At 40.2% G+C, this 17,329-nt stretch overlaps 1 protein-coding gene across 8 annotated transcripts in view; it reads right to left on the reverse strand.

Moving 5' to 3' along the window:
* The window catches only part of MSRB3 (methionine sulfoxide reductase B3), an 80,788-nt gene extending 64,280 nt beyond the window's left edge, over positions 1 to 16,508 (reverse strand). For 2 of the 8 annotated variants that reach the window (XM_048500171.1, XM_048500170.1), the window contains exons 1-2: positions 7,400 to 7,536; positions 5,043 to 5,163 (exon numbers count right to left, since the gene is read on the reverse strand). In XM_048500171.1, coding sequence (XP_048356128.1) covers positions 5,043 to 5,118 — 76 coding nt within the window. In that variant the 5' untranslated portion in view covers positions 5,119 to 5,163; positions 7,400 to 7,536. Of the gene's footprint in view, positions 1 to 5,042; positions 5,164 to 7,399; positions 7,544 to 15,778; positions 15,878 to 16,008; positions 16,140 to 16,278 lie in introns of those variants that run through there. The other 6 variants (XM_048500167.1, XM_048500169.1, XM_048500168.1 and 3 more) reach the window with 6 other exon arrangements.
* Positions 16,509 to 17,329: the final 821 nt, after the last annotated feature.

Raw genomic sequence — 17,329 nt, forward strand, 5'->3', positions numbered from 1 at the left:
AACTCTCAAAATCTCATCTGGTTTGGGCCTAGGAGACAATTAAGCTTTATTCTAAATATAATAGTGCATAATAGCATAGAATCTCAAATTTAAATAAAGTAGGGACAGGACACATTCTAAGAACTGAAAGACATCATAATTGGCTGCAATGGAGAACACCAAATATTTGTCTCATTAATCTAAATAATTTTGCAAGTAGACAGTAATTTTCTGTAGGGTCTCTAATACAAAACAAGTATAATATGCATCTTAAGGTATGAGACACCTCTAAGCCCCCACAAAGTGAGAAATTAATTCAAATTTTCAGTGAGAAATTAATTCAAATGATCTAAAAAAGGAGTACATTGGAATTTTAATTGCTAGAAAGTGAATATCAAAATGTTCATTTACACCTATTCTTTGTACATGAACATATATCTGCTTAAGATTATGTGTACCAGTTGTTCACACTATTACTATTCCCACTACTCAGAGGTCAGGAAAAAGCACTAAATTATACGCTTTGAATCATATTAGTGACATTCATTAATATTTACAGGGTATCCATTATGTGATACCAAATTTTCACATTATAACTGTATAGTTAACATTAAACTATTACGAAAATTAGTTAACAAAATTTAGAATTAACATTAAACTATTACGAAAATTAGTTAACAAAATTTAGAATTAAATATACACAAAGAATAAACATTACATGCCCAATGCCGTAATATAGATGTACTGTAATTACTATTCTGAACTTAGTGGAATATTTGTATGAATGGTATTTAAGAACCCTAGTAATAAAATGCTGCACAATATTTTATCTAAAATTTTATTTGGAAAGCAAACACTTCAGCATTAACAGCAGCCATATTTTTAGAACCTTCAGCATGAATATAATTAAATCACACAAGTCTACTTTTCTAGGCTGAGCAGAAGAGAAAGAGCTTTCTACCTCATGCAAAATAGTGATGCAAGCAACCCAACAATAGTCAAAGTGTTAAAGCTAAAAATACATTTCTCAAAGATGTGAGTTCACACAATGCAAAAGCACAGCAAAGCAAAGTCCCCACCCCCAGCCCCCATAAACAAGTTGGTGCTCTGCTACAGAAAATATTTTTTCAATTTTGTATAAATATGGTCTGCATTAGATACTTGACGGAAAGGAGAATATTTATGGAATTAAGAGTTGTCTCCTCCCGTACATATTTCACATTTTGAAAACATTTAGCCAACATTTTCAAGAAAAGATTGAAGCACAAAATTACAGTGAATATATAAATATAATTGGAAATTATTTTAAATTGCCAGAGAGTGATATTATTTACATAATAAATTTGCTTTTCATATCAGATTGTACAGTTAAACATCATTTTCCCTACACACAACTGACTCTTAGTATGCAGGGTTAGTTCAATTTAAGCAGAAGAATACACAGTTAGTGCCATCTACTGGAAATTCAGAATAACGGTTTCATATAACTATTGGGCTGTAAATGTACAGACTGTGCCATAATTCAAAACAAATTAATTTGTATTTTAAAAGTATCCATCAAAATCACTTACAGAATAAAATGTACATGCAAATGGCCATTAATTTAGTATGGAAGTAATCATATATAATGCAGACTATTGACAACACTGGGAGAATTAAAAGGGGCACAGACTGCCATTGTAAAAAAAATATTTTTTTACCCTGGTCTTCTTGCCAGGAGCTCGAGGGGGGGGGGGGTCACATAACCTTTCTCCCCTGGCATAGTTAAACCACCCTGTAAAGTAGGCTAGTCTAAAAAAAAATCAAAAACTTTTCTGTAGGGATTTGAACTTGACTTTCAACACTTTCACTGTTATACCACAGAAACTCCTGGGTCTTATCTGAGACATAAAGAAAATAGTTCTGATGTATATGCTATCAAAATTGTAAATTTATAAAACAAAAAAAGGACAAAAAAGTATTTAGACTTACTTACCCAACAGAAACTGGCATATGCTCAAACACTTGTGTTTTTGAATAAACCAACTTGACAGACTAGCCATTCAATCTTGTTAATTATATAATGAATGTGCACTTATAATTTGGTTACAAGTGCATGTCTACAGAAGAAAGTAGAGGTCCAAGCACAAGTGTGCAAAAAGTAGCAAGCTGCTTCTTTAGGGATGCATTGTCTTTTAACTTACTGGGGATATTCAGGAAAGCTAATACTCTAGGGCTGCCGGCCCCCAGAAGCAGGATATGCCAATCAACTATTGGGGTATAAGCCAATGCACTGTCCAAGTCAAACAGCCCCTATAGTGCTTCTGCACTTAATTCATCCTGCCCCAGAGCATCCTTGTCTGCCCTTGCACTTCTCATGGTCTTCCTACAACTAGTGAATTCATACACCCACCTCCATTTTGTCCAGCAACAACCTCCCAATTTTTCACATTTTGCAATGAAGGAAAAACAAAGAAGTCACTAGGATTGTAGTAAAGAGGTTAACATGGTAAACATCTAGGACACCATTGTAGCCCAATGTGTTTATGGCACTTGGAATATGGATTTAATACAGTCGTTCAATCATTTTTAACTCAGATGTAGATCTTTTCTGGATTTTTACATTTTAGAACAGTTTGTGTGTATTGAATTTAAGCTTGAAATATTAAGAAATATTAGGTTGAATGGCTTCCAAAATGTCTGCTTGTGCAAGTGGGGGGGGGGGTAACCAATTCTCTCATACCACAACATGTTCCTTGATTCCCCCACCAAGCTTTTCCTGGGGGATTTCCTCTCTCCCAGGACCAGCATGGGGGAGGGGAAGCATCAAATCAGAACCAAACTTTAGCACCAGTTGTAAAATTTTCCATAATTAGAATGTTCCTGAGCATAAAAGGACCACAACATATGCAGACAGAGCACTTAGATATAAAAAGTGAATTTCTACTGGTGAAAGAGAGGAAGATTTATGCATGCAACAACCACAGGGGGTTGTAGATTCTGCATACTTCAGAAAAGGATTCAGATAACTACCACCTGGAATGGCAAGTGAAACAAAATGTTGTTCAGACAGGACCAGGCTGATCTCTGTTATTAGAATGGACAGAAAAATAGAAGTACAGAGTAGTAATAGGCCAGTTTCTATACTCAGCAATGACAACAAGACTAACATTGTAATAGCTACAAGTATATTATCCAGAAAGGTTGGAGGTTATCCACCACAAAGGAGAGTCAGCGTGGCATAGTGGCTAACAGTGTTGAACTGCAATCTGAAATACCCAGGTTTGAATCCCATCTTGTGCTAAGGACAATTGCTGGGTAACCTTGAGCAAGTCATACGCTCTCAGTCTAAACTATCTCATAGGGCTGTTATAAAAATAAAATGGAGAACAGCAGAATGCTGTAAGCTACTTTGGGTTCCCATTGAGAAGAAAGGTAAGGTAGTTACATAAGTAAATGCTGCAACAGAAGGAAGGAAGTTGCACTTTTGCAGAAAGAAATCCTTGGCAGGATCCAACCCAGTGTCATTCTTCATTTAGAGGTTTTGCCATCCCATGCAGGCACAGTTTTAGTAAAACCACTGCTAGGTTTTCTGAGATGAACTGATTAAACTTTCTTCCAACATTTTCCTTCAAAAAGGTCAATGGTACCACACTTTTTCTGTTCCTTTTATTATTAATTCCTATGTAAACATTTTTATTATTTTAAATCCCAGGGCATGGCGTGATGGCATGTGAAACTGCAACCACACTGAAACTAAGGGCCTTTCCCCACTTTTCCCTCTACCACCGTTGATGCGTGCTACTCACTGCACACGTCATTTCTGGCGCGTGCCCTGGCTTCCCCGCGTTTTCTCCAGCGCCAGGAATGACGCACGCTGAGGGGGCGTGACAGCGGAAGCGTCGGGGCGGCTGCATTGTTGCCGCCCCTGCGTTGTCGCCGTCCCAGGACCCCGCACTACTTGGCCCGAGTAGTGCACAGCAGAAGGTAAGTGGGGAAAGGCCCAGAGTAGAGTGGGATCACTTCCATATGCAAACTGGAGTATTTTTGTTCACTTTGTCTGAAAATAATCAACACAAAATCATCTCCCAATTGTCCACTATCCAGGTGTCTGTCAGCTTTGCTATGACCCTTGCCAAACAAGATTTGATATCAGCTTTCCAGAAAGACCACAATCAATGTGTGCCTGCCAACTGTGGGAATAGGAAGGTGCACATTTTTACAGGTCCCAACCAACTCAGCACCATTTCCCTTGCCTCAGCATTCCCTGATGGCACTAGAGTCCTAAAAAAGACCTCTATTTAAACTATAATGACGAGGTCTAGACTACAGAAATATGTTGACTACCAAGTTTAACCATCAACTGAGTAACTGACATATCAGGTAAATTACAACTTTCTCATAAAACTGAAAAAGTCCTTTGAAGTGTTGAAGGGTATTGAGTCAAACAAACCAACCATTGTGTGGATGCTTTGCTGCCACAGCAAAAGCCTCTGTATTTGCAGCAATGAAAGTTACATGGAGAACTGTTGCCATTTGAAATTAGTATCTACAGGTTACACTACTTTGGAGCTCAAAGTACAGTGCCTTGAGCTCCGTGAGCAAAAGAAGGATAAAAGCAGAGAAGCTTTCAAGATCCCCTTGTAGTTCTTCTCTGCCCCGCAAAATCTTTGTTAGGTTGTGGCCCTCATGCTATTGTGGTGCCCCTGTGCTTTTAAAATATAAAATTACTTAATAGAAATATAGAGTTATGGGATCTAATCCAAACAGTTATAAATTACTGATTAACTACTTTGTTTTCCATTTTGGAAAATGAAAGATAGCATCAAATTTTAGAAAGTTACTGAAGCCAATAAGATTCTTAAAAACGCCTCCCAGGTTTCTGTTCTTTTCATTTCTTTGGTTAACAAAGCTGTATTTGTTAGTACAGTTAACAAACAAGGACTCTCTGCTCAAAAAAGTTTTTTTTTTCAGAAATGTAAATGTTTAGCAAACCATCTCATTTAATTTACTGTAGCAGAAGCACCATCTCTCCTCAACAGGCCTTCCATATGAATGACCACAACAAGCAGCCCCCCTTCAACCTGAGGGAAGCCCACAGGCTCGCAGGGCCACTGGCTGGCTCTTGGTCACCAAATGCAGTAAGTTGAATGCAGACATCACTGTAATGTCCTCACCAACAGAGGCAAAGAACAGGGGCAAGAGCTGAGTAGGAAGAAAAGAAAAGATGAAAACAAAATTAAAATACCAAAAATGTTAGAAAAATTCATTACAAAACTAATGGTTATGGGGGTTTTTAACTGAAAAAAATACAAAACTAATGTTTCATACACACATTTATAACAAAGTTGACTTAACTCCTTGACATTAACTTTATGCTTTACTAAATTAATAGGACAAACAATGTAAAATGGTTTGAAACAGTCAACAAATATGAACTTTAGCCCACAAGGGAATATCTTACTCCAAACAGAACCACCAAAAAATGGTAATTGATCAATGACTGAAAAGGACTAAATGAAAAACCCAAAAAGAAAACAAGAGATCTGTCATTTTGTGGTAGGATATGAATTGCGCAAAAGATACTATCAAAATAATGGAGCAGCTAGCATTGCAAAGACAACTGGTAGCTTAACTGTTGATTACTTTAATAGTTCCCCCCAACACAGAATAGTTGTGTGGCAAAATGCACCTTCAAACACAAGTGGACTCACACCCTGTTTATTGCCCTGAGTTCATGGGGAAGGGAAAAGAGAGGGATAAACTGCAGTTATCAAAGATCAATGAAGTGGAGACAGTAGCAAAGTAGATGAAATGCGGCTGCTTCACATGAGTCTAGAGTCTGGGTACCACAGCTCCTCACCTCACCTCACCTCACCTCACCTCATCCTCACCTCACCTCACCTCACCCACTCAGCAGAGAAGAGGAAGCAAAACTACATGAGGGGACAGGGATTGCATGACACTCTAGAAATTGTCCTAATCTCTGTGGGTTTTATGCTCCAGGGATTCCCCCAATCAGCAATATCATTTTTCCAAGTTCCCACCCCCTAGTGCTGTTGCCCTGAAAAGGCTCCTGGCTGGCAATCCTATACAACTCCCTTTGAGTTGGATCCTATGACTGTCTTCTGTGAAGTCTTCTCTCAATAGGGACCAAAAATTACTTTTCTTGACACAGAAAGTCTGTGCTGGAAGAGTCACAGGATTGCTCATGCACACATACCTCATATCTTTTCCTGAAAGCAACAGAAATGTTTATAAAGCTGCACTGGTTTCTGCATGATTCAAAGCCAAACTAGAATTGCAGGAAATAATTTAAAGAAGTACAAATTCTCTGGTTTGAAGTACAAATTCTCTGGTTCAAGAAATGTGCTGCCTGCAAGCACCTACATGCTATGTTTGGTTCAAACTTAACAACAAACCATGGTTTGCTGCTGTAAGCACTGGGAAGTCAGGGACTTGGCTCTTACACAATTCCTCCTTTCCCTTCTCCAGCAGGGAGATCACTAAATACTACCAGGTTTGTAGAAAAACATAGCTTGCATTTACACCTAAGTCAGCAACCTGCATATGGTATGTGCCCTGTAAAACACAATTATCAACAGGAAATAATCCATAACTTGAAATTTTATTTTTGGGGCAAATACAAACCAGTTTGGTGATTCTGATCATCAGCATCTGCCACCAAAAGAGAGCATGGCTTGACACAAACCTGATTATCTCACTACATTCAAAAGAATGAAGGAAAAGATAACAGCAATCAGATTAGTGAGTTTGTTTCAGACTTGTTTCTGCAGTGGAACTTCTGCTGAACTAAGAGAAAAACAAGATCCTAATGGATAGTAGTGGATTTTTGTGGCCCATCTGGAAAAACTATGAGTGTGTATATATGGGTGCACAGATGTACATACATGAGATCCAATGCAAATGCACATAAAAGAATACTCAGATAATTATTTCTTGCATTTTTCTCCCCTCAAGCAGAGAGGAAGTCATGAGTTCTCTCTTCTGGTCCCCTGAATATTAAGGCATAGCAAGTATCAGTACATGTGTTATTAAATCATTCTAGAGTGTGTCTGACAGAAAAACTGGTTGTATTAGCATGCCTGAACACTGGCTTCATCCAACTAAAAAACCAAAACATTTGCAAGTTACTAAATGGAGATGGGGAGGGGGCGGGGGGGCGGGGAGGTAAGCACTACTCAGAGAACCATTAAACATAAATAAACATGTCATTTTCACGAGTGACTGCAGAACAGCATTTTTGTTTCCTTTTTTTAAAAAAGGAAAAAGGAAAGGAACATTCCTCTGGCGCAGACTACTGACTAATAAAAGATCAAAGGTCTATGCATACTCAACACCACAAATAAAAAAATAGATATTTTCTCCCCTAGTAACCTTCACCTCAAGGAACAAAAGTGTGCAGTGAAAATGTAATTACCTAGCAAAGCTGCAGTCTTATTGTGCTCCCGCAGCTGATCGTAAAACGTCTTCCTATTCTGTTTCATCAACTGTAGTACCAGGGAGCCTGTGCGCCTATCAATCGCAGCCATCTGGCTTGTGTCAGAGCCTGAGAGTCAAGCAGCTACAGTGCAACAGGAAGAAAGGCAGTGATGTCACTCTTCAGGTCAGGCAAAGAACAAAGATGCATTCTACCATTTAAAAAGCCAGGTGCCCCAGCCATGGAGGCCTCACACATGTATTTACTTGGTAATTTATGGTTAATGTGATTCTTCCTATTAGCTAAGTGGCAGAGCACCACCGTGTGGATAGCTCAGCAAAAAGGTTACAAGGAAAATCAAGAGAAAGCAAAAAGGAGGTAAAACTATTGTTGCAAAAACTAGACAATAAACTATTTAACTTTCCAAAATTTTAAGAAGTAAACAACTAAATGCTTTATCCCCACATAACTGCATCAGTTCTTTTGCAATAACATATGTCTGTAGAGCAAGTTATTTATTGCAATGTTGGTGCAAAACAAAAATTCAAAAAGCCAAGAACACAATCCATGTAATACATTTTATTAGGACCAACCCAATGATACATAACACAGTATCAGCTTTCAAATTCCCCCGAACTCTTCATTAGACCAGATGTCACAAAAGAAAAAAGGGGAAAAGCACATGTGTAGTGTGTATGAAGTATACATATATGTAGTGAATGTTTTTTACAACCCATCAATGCCCTCCTGTGTTCTGCAGACTGAGTGGTATCCCGCATTGCAAAAACAATGGCGAAGATACATATTCTAAACTCGATTGCTTGGGCCTCTCCATTTTAAGGTAAACATGACCCTGGATGGTAGGAGCACCACATAGCCACTGTCACTGTCATCACCACAGATTTTCAAGAAATGGCTGGAAAGGTGTGGCATCACTTCCATGTTTCCTATTGAAATAATGTCACACCATTGCTGACAACGCCCCTCACCCACATTTCCCTGCCCCCCATCTCCCACTGGCTGTCAGGCCTCTCATGCCTGGGAACCTCAGGGTACATCTTACACATAATGTAGCAGAATAAGCACACTTGAAGCAGAACAAGTAAGAATCGGAGGAAATCTACCATTCAGACCATTTTGGATTCAGTCCCACCTTTGCCACAGGTGAAGGTGGGCTGACTTAGACACTAGTTACTTAGGTCTCAGAGTTTTTGGAACTTATCCACTACACACCATTGGATATTGGTTGAAATTTCTTGGAGTGCTTGTCAGGGGCTCATTGGTTAAGCTAGTGGCACTAAAATTTCAGGGTATCTTCAGGAGATTCTCTTGATGATACCACCCAGGTTTGGTGAAGTTTAGTTCAGGGGGTGCAATTTTATTAGACCTTCAAAGCGGTAGCCCCCAACTCTAATTAGCTCCCTTTGGAAACAATAAGGACACCTCCTGGACCAAACTTCACCAAACCCGGGTGGTATCATCAAGAGAGTTTCCTGGAGATACCCTGCTGCTAGGTTAAAAATGCACCCCCTACAGACCGAAAACCATTAAAACACTAAAAAAATACCTAAAAATTCAAACTGACCTGAATTTTTCCAGATTTCTTGGAAAATCCAAAAATATTCACATTTACCAAATCAGATATTTGGCTTATTCGGCTTTAGCGATAATTTAAAAGCACAATAAAGCCGAATATGAATTTTACCATTTTTTTTGTATTGCTCAAGCTTAATAGACAGCTCTAACCCTGATTCCCAACCACGTACTCACACATACTGCACTGTTTTACTTCTGAAGTTGTGGTTTCCCACTATCCCATTCTTTACTAAGTTAGCTGCTATAGGCACAGCAAAAATCAAGATCAGCCTAATGATTCTGAGATACATGGTCTCTAGGTTCTGTCACAGGAATTAGAACCCCACAACTGCAATCAGGAGAATGCTTTTAAATTGGGGGGTGGAAATGTTCAGAGAATCTTTCCCTGCAGTTGCCGACCTCCCGCTGGAACTTGGGAGTTCTCCCAAAATTAAAATTGATATCAACACTACATAACGGTTTCTCTGGAGTAAATGGCGGCTTCAAAAGGCAAGATCTATGGCATCACATCCCCATAATGCTCCTTCCCTCACCAAATTCCATCCTCCCCAAGCACCATGAATTTCTAAAAACAGATATGTTAGCTGTCCTGGAATAGTCTTCAGAAGGCTGTGTGGGATACCAACACATGGTTCCTATACATGGTGGGCAGTTTTGAATGACTGTAGCAGGAGAAGGCACATTTATGTTTCTCAGAGCTACTTAATCTTTTCAAAAGCCTTGGGAGCTAATAGTCATAAGATGGCAGCTCAGTGGGTAGAGCCATTCACAAAATGGCAGCTTCTACAAAAAGTGTGTGTGTTTGTGGCAAACAACAGCTTTGGGGGAAATGGTGAAAATGGTAAAAAGGACACTTCTTTCCCATTCAAAGCAAGGATGGGGTATGTGTATGCATGTATGAAGGAGGAAGAGATGAAAGAAAAAGTGGAAAATTGCTGTGGTCACTTGAAAGGGAACAATAAGAAAATAATTACAACAGCTCTACAGACAGTGACTCTTTGTGTGTGTGCTGCCAATCACAGCTGACTTGTTGAAACCCCGTAGGGTTTTCAAGGGAAGAGATGTTCAGAAGTAGTTTGCCATTGCCTGTCTCCATGTCAGGACTGTTATGTATCTTGAAGGTAGCCCATCCAAATATCAACCAGGACTGACCCTGCTTAGCTCTCTTCAACCAAAGCAGTCTTTGTGGCTCTGACACCAGACTAATGGAACATCCTATCAAATGAAACTGGGCCATGAGACCTGGAAAACAGATGTTCCACCAGGCCCATGTCTGAGGACAGAAACAGTTCAGCCTCCCTACTCCCATCCCTTTTCTCCTTGTTTTCCCTTTTCTCTTCCTTTTTCTTCCCCCCCCCCCACCTTGATTGTGCCTCCCCATTATTATTATATCTAGTATAAGGGCGCCTGAAATGGATCTTTGAGAGTATATTCTATTTTAATTGTATATTTTATTTGTTGTTAGCTGCCCTGAGTCTGACTTTGTCAGGAAAGGGTGGGCTAAAAATCAATCAATCAAATAAATAAAATCTGACAAGATCAGGCTAGCTTGGTGCTATCTAGGTCAGGGAGTAGTCACTCCCATGTGACCTTCCTATCCTCGGAACTAGAGAACTTTGCCACTCATTTCTAAAGAGAGAAGAGTGTTACAAGAATGCTGGGGACATATAGTGGGAAGAAACTATATTTGACCAAGGCTCTACATTCAGGAAGCCCACTTACTCTCTCCTAATTTAGTAAAGACATAAAGGAACCTCAAAAACTAAAGATGTATTATGGCTTAAACTTCTCGTATGGGTTGCTTCCTTTCTACAACCTCTTTGGTGCCATTTAGATTAGACTTGATTTACACATTGTGTTAAATTGATGGAATGGTCAAAATTGAAGATGTGTTATCATTTAAAGGAGACTGATAAATTACCAGGAAGAGGTAGATTAAATCCCTAAGAAGTTTAGCTATCTAGCGTGCTTTGTAAAGTCATCTTGCACATCGAGTGGTTATATAGAAAAACACAGAAATGGAATGTCTGGACAAGATATGTGTATGTCAGCATGGAAAATTGTTTCTAAGAATTCTGAACTTTTTAGATGTCTTTGTTAATGATCAATTAGAACAAAAAAAATGACCATCACTCAAAGCTGCAGCAAATTATCAAGTAAATTAAAGTACAGAGACAACATATTAGGAGGCAACAGTCCATAACATTTCCACAGAAACAAAATACCTGTCTTGATTTTTAGTTGTAGGAAATGTTCTGGAAAGTACTCCCATGTCAACTCTGGCAAGTAATTACATTAAAAACTTTCATAACATGGTACTACCTAGCACTTATGTAGTGTTTTGGTGTTTGTACAAAACATTTGGTATCTTAGCAACCTTCACAGCAATGCTTAATAATGTTCTCATTTTGCAGATGGAACTAAGAGAACAATTCTAGGGTTCTCTAACAAAGTGTGCCTGAAGAAGGACTTGCACTAAGAACATCTCACATAGTTCACACTCTAGGCAATGACCTAAACCAGTTCCCTGGATAGTCTTCTCTCATTTTTGCCAAATATCAGAATTCATGTCTTCCACTGCGGATTTAAAATTGCATACTAAAGTACAAACTCATGCATAAGAAATGCTGTTTTTGTCCTCTAATGACATTGCAGTTATGGAGGATATTTTTAAAGCCCGATTATTGATGTCGTATCTTCTTACTACAAGGAAAGTTGGAACTCCAGCTGCATCTGAAATTTCCTAAGAAACAACAAATGCCTTGTAAAAGTCAGGAAAGAGTTTTCTGTGTTACAACCAAAATTAAACTGTAGGAAAGGAAGCAGAAGATTTACTAGGTCTAGGTCTTCTTCTAGTTTTGCTTTCCTGCTTCCCCTTCATTGGGCCAAAGTAGACACTAAGACATTCACATGTCTGAGCCAGTGATAGTGCCACCATTTTAGAGATGAATTTGAGAGAGACCAAGATTTCAACCTCCATTCTTTCAGGATGAAGGCCCCTTGGTATAGGAAGAGCAGGCAGAGGCTCAAAAAGGAGCACATTTGCTGTCAGTGTAACAAAAAGCAGACCCACAACTAGTAGAAAAGTAAAAGCATACAGAAGTCACAACTGTAGAAAGGATTTGCAGTGACTTGCAACTGTTTTGTTGCAGAAACAGGGAGTAGAGGGTGGAAGAAATTACACAAAGTGTGCTAGGGATGCTAGTTTACCTGTGCACTTTTGGATTTGAAATGTGTATTTGTTTGAAACCAAAGATGTGGGATACTCCCTCCTTGTTTGATACCATTGAATAATAGGAGTTGCTACAAGGTAATACAGGATCTGTTTCTGATCTTCTGGATCTCAGTTTCTATAACCTAAGGCATGGACTAATGCTATGTTTAAAACAATAGTTACAGCCTAGATTAAACTAAGATCTTTTTGTAATCTCAAATGATTTTAAATAAGAGTTTGTTTTTATAAAGTTAGTGGCAATTATTTTTGCTTTGTGGCTGCCTTAATTACTTTACATAATCTAATTGCTTACCATTTTAGGTAAGATTAGAGTAAAACTGATTTAAGCACCCATTCACAAAACTCATTCTGCTCTTTAAGTTTAATCTGTACAATTAATTCAGTATAAATAATGATTTTCAGTCTGGCTCATTCCGCACATGCAGAATAATGCATTTCAAACTGCTTTCAGTGCTCTTTGAAGCTGTGTGGAATGGCAAAATCCACTTGCAAACAGTTGTGAAAGTGGTTTGAAAACGCATTATTTTGCGTGTGCGGAAGTGGCCTCTGTGTTGGTAAATAACTGCAACAAAACAGAAAAGCAAAGACACTTTGGGTATGTTATCCTTTGCAACACTGTAGAGAGAAGTTGTGCAGATGGAACAGCAGTAAGCTTAAATTACATGGGTTGAGGTCAGAGAATAAAGGTAGTCCCATTTCAACAATGTCCCTGAATGAGCCTGCTTCCATTTTGACCGCACAAACAAATGGTTCAATTCACTCCTGCAAGGAAGAACAAAGCACTGCACTTGAAGACGAGAGCAAAAACTGCCCCACTTTTGTGATACTTGATGTATTGCCTCATTGACAGGAATCTCAGTGGGGGAGTCGCATGATGTAGATCTGTGCACAGAGCAGCCAACAAGGTTTTGTACCTTCTCCACTTGAAGCATTGCCATCACAACAACCTGTATTTTGCTGGTTAGATATAAACATGCCACATCAAATACTAAAATACAGAATATCTCTATTCTTCAAAACAAAGACTTAATGTTATACTCCCTAAAAGAAAAGATCAATAATAATGTATGAAGACTATTGGCAGATTGGTGGGAAATGAATCCAGATATTTTCCTCTTATGCTGGTTGAACTGCATTCTAGAAAATTCTAGATGTGTTTTTATCTTCATAACAACCCAAAGACAGATCTGAAAGGTTCTCCTAACTAGCCAAATAACAGGCAGAAAAGCACTGTCAAAACAGAAAATACACAGTAGTCAAATATACTATCTGCCCCATGTCAACACCAATAGAACACATTCAGAGAATTTCCTTGGCTTTGACCTGGAGTCAAAGTAGTTGACAATATGTCACCACCCAGGTGGATTCCTCTCTCCCTTGCATGGGTCAAACACTGGATCTGAATCCACTTCCACTGTGAAGAGGTGGACTGTGGGCCACAGAGAGATCATCACATCACTACAGAGAAAAGCAAAAGCACACAAATGGATGCTAGATAAAGCATAGTATCTCATTCGCATCCACCTCTATAGGCTGTAGCCATTTTAAAGAGTCCTAATAATACAGAACAGGTTTTACACAACTGACAAACCAAGATAATGCCTAAAACAAACACTTCTTTATTTGGGCTCTACTTCACAAACAAAGCAGTCCACTTTTGTATCAGCTCTATATATATACATTGTGCATTCTCAAGCAGGGCAACAGCTTCTTACAATTTTGGTGGTGGAAAGTGCCATCAAACCAGAGCCAACTTATGTAACTCCTTTATGGTTTTCAAGGAGATGGACGTTCAGGGGGTTTTACCTGCTTCTGTGAAACAACCCTGAGCTTCCTTGGTGATTTTCCATGCAAGTACTAACCAAGGCCTATCCTGCTTAGCTACCAAGATCTGATGAGATCAGGTTAACCTGGGCCATTTTATTGGTTATATTTTTATTCTGCTCTTCCTCCAAGGAACTTTTTAAGCCTCTTAACAAAATTGCTATGGCACAAGGGTAAAGGGAGAGTATGTGTGAGAGAGATAAAGAGAGATGCCGGTATCCTAATGTTATGAATGTCATCCATAACCAAGATGGGAATTTTAGCCTGGATCTTCACCATAAATTCCAGTGATTATTCATTCATCTTTGAATAGGCTCCATTCAAATATGTGGGACATACTTCCAAGTCAACATGCCTATCACTTCATGGTCCACATCAGCTGAACATAATTTAAACTAACATGTTTTGTTTTTGTTTTTGCAGTAAAACAACTATTTCAATGACTGCTTATAAACTCTAATATTTTTGTGCATTTCCATGACTACGAAGTTATAACTTGGATGAATGAATAATAATATACAACCATAGGCGTAGCTAGGGAAAATGGAGTCCGGTGCAAAATCTGAGTTTTGGGGTGGGGGGGGGGACATGTTTGTGATTTTTTGTATTTTTTGTGTTTGTTCAGTTTTTGGCGTGCAGGGGATGCAGTTTGTAGGCTAGCAGCACCAAAATTTCAGGGTATCTTTAGGAGACTCTCCTGATTATACCACTCAGGTTTGGTAAAGTTTGGTTCAGTGGGTCCAAAGTTATAGACCCTCAAAGGTGTAACCCCCATCTATTAGCTCCCATTGGAAACAATGGGGGACGGGGGCATCCCCTGTAGCTTCACCTCTTTGGATCTTTACCTTCAGTAGTAGGTGCTGTTTCCTTAAAGGAAACAGTTTATTATTAGGGACATTAAGGGCAGTTCTTTGATCGACAGTGGTCCACGCATGATAATCAAGTAGGCATTTTAACATTAACAGCATGGTTTGTTTAACAACAGCACTCAAACTGCTGTTCTCTTCAAACCATGTACTATTGTATACTGGCAAAAGAGCCTTCAAATGTGACTTTAAAAAAATATACATTATCATTATGTGCCCCCCCCCCCCCCCCTGGAAAGCAAAGGAAGTAATACTATTCCAAGGAAAAGAGTAAAGGAATATTGCGATTCCCTGAAATAGATTACAGGCATTTAAAATATCCCTGGGATATTACCAGATAGCAGTGTCTTCACCTGTTTGGGAAAAGAGGAACCTAAGATCTTTGGATTGTAGTTAAAGATACCTGTTTTGGAGTGCTGAACAAGAAAGTACTTGCATAGCTTGGAGCTTTCCCTTTGTAATACAAAGTTATGGAAATGGTAATCTACACAATATTTTCTTGACACTCTAAACTTGTCTCCTTGCTTCAATATCATGAAAAGGCGGGGGGGGGGATTTAAACATATATTCCCTGTTCCAGTTTTACCACTCATCTTATGCAATGCCTCAGCCTCCCTGGCGTTTGGTTTCAATATGAGCACAAAGAAGAATGACACCCAGAGGAGGAGAAATCAAAATCTTAAAAGAGCCACAGTTCATATAACCTTCAACATCAACAAATAAAATTATTCAGTTTATCTGAGAAGGGGGAGAGAGAGAGAGAGAGAGAGAGAGAGAGAGAGAGAGAGAGAGAGAGAGAATCCTGAAGTTTCCCACCGCCCCACTGTAGAAGAAAAGAAACGCGATCTCCTTCAGTACCGGCTGCTGACAAAGAGGATCCCAAGGCAATCCTGTGCGGAAAGCATCCCACCTCGGCGGGGAGTTATTCTGAAATGCCGCTACCAGTGCCGGCGTTGGCAGGCAAGCAAGCCGAATAAAACACTTGACCCATAACTGCAGACCTCAGCTCCACGTTTGTATGTCATGCGCCGGCGCTGACAGAGGCGAATTCTGACCCGTTGCTTTTGCAGAGGGCTGCGCAGACCCACCCGCTTTCATCCCAGTTCCTTCTAAATCCCACAATCGTGGCCCCTCCACCTTCTATGCTCCATCAAAAACTCTGCTGGGGAACCCAAAGCCTTGCAAGAAGGAAGGCGAGGTAGCTGCTCCGGGAATGTCTCCTTCGCTTTCCGCCCCCAAATTCTGGAACTCGGAGAGGGAGGAGGCAACGAGCTGTGTGGGCCAGAGAGAAGGCTCCAGAAGCCAAAGGGCTCGGGCGTGCAGGCAAAGTGCCTGATTGACACAAGGGTTCCTCTTACCTGCTCCCAGGGAAGCGGCTGCCGGCAAGCACAAGGCGAACAGCAGAAGCAGGAAAAGCTGGAGGCGTATGGGCAGCAGGAGGACAAGCAAAAAGCCAGCGGGGCAAGCCGTCTCACGGTCGACCAAAGTGACAGGCCCAGCACCCTCCCAGGGAGGCATGACGGGAAATTCCTGGGCACCGGCTGCCCAGGCAGCTCCAAATATGAGCATGGACACAGCGACGGAGAAGCCGCCAGCTCCATGTCTGGCCAGCTGATAGCCCGCCGTTTGGCAGGCCGGAACCATTTCCAAAATAGGTGGGGGGAGTAGAGAGAGCTGCCTTACGAGTGTAGGGGCTGCAGAGCAAACTATGCACTTGTCCTCCTTTGCCCTGGACAAATTCAGAATAGTCTCTACGACCACATCAATAACCTGGCTGCCAAAGCAGACATAGAAGCCATTGTGGCCATTTCCAGTCGTCTGGTCTTAGCAGGGGTGTACCTAGGCAAACTGGAGCCCCGGGACAAAACCTGAGTTTGGTGCCCCCCTGGCGTATGGGTCGCCACCCTCCCCCACCATGAACAAACAATGATTTTTTGCACCAGCTCACAAAACACCTCCCACTCCCATCAAAACATACATGGCTTTCTCCCCACCAACTCTTTTCCTAATTTCCTAATCACAACAACCCTATGAGGTAGGTTGTTAGCCTGAGAAACAACTCTAAGCCAGTGCAAGTGGGTATTAAGCATGTAAATCTCTCAAAAATCACCCCCAGCAAAAAATTTACCAAACAAATGTCAGCATCATCTCTCACAAAACACCTCTAGTGGAATCCACCCCCAAACAGCATCACTTTCAATGGTGTTTAAACTAGGGAGCCCAGATTCTTCTTTTAAATCCACCTTAAAGGGAGAATCTGGGGTCCCCAGTTAAAACAAAATTGAAAGTGCTGCTGTTTGGGGGTGGATTCTCCCCCACCCTGAAACAGCATCACTTTTGAGGGTTGGAGATTCAGATGAAACAAATACCAGATTCGGCCAGAATCTGGGCAAATTTGGGCACATTCAG

The sequence above is a fragment of the Sphaerodactylus townsendi genome, linkage group LG06 (genome assembly GCF_021028975.2).
Source record: "Sphaerodactylus townsendi isolate TG3544 linkage group LG06, MPM_Stown_v2.3, whole genome shotgun sequence".
NCBI classification, from domain to species: Eukaryota; Metazoa; Chordata; class Lepidosauria; order Squamata; family Sphaerodactylidae; genus Sphaerodactylus; species Sphaerodactylus townsendi.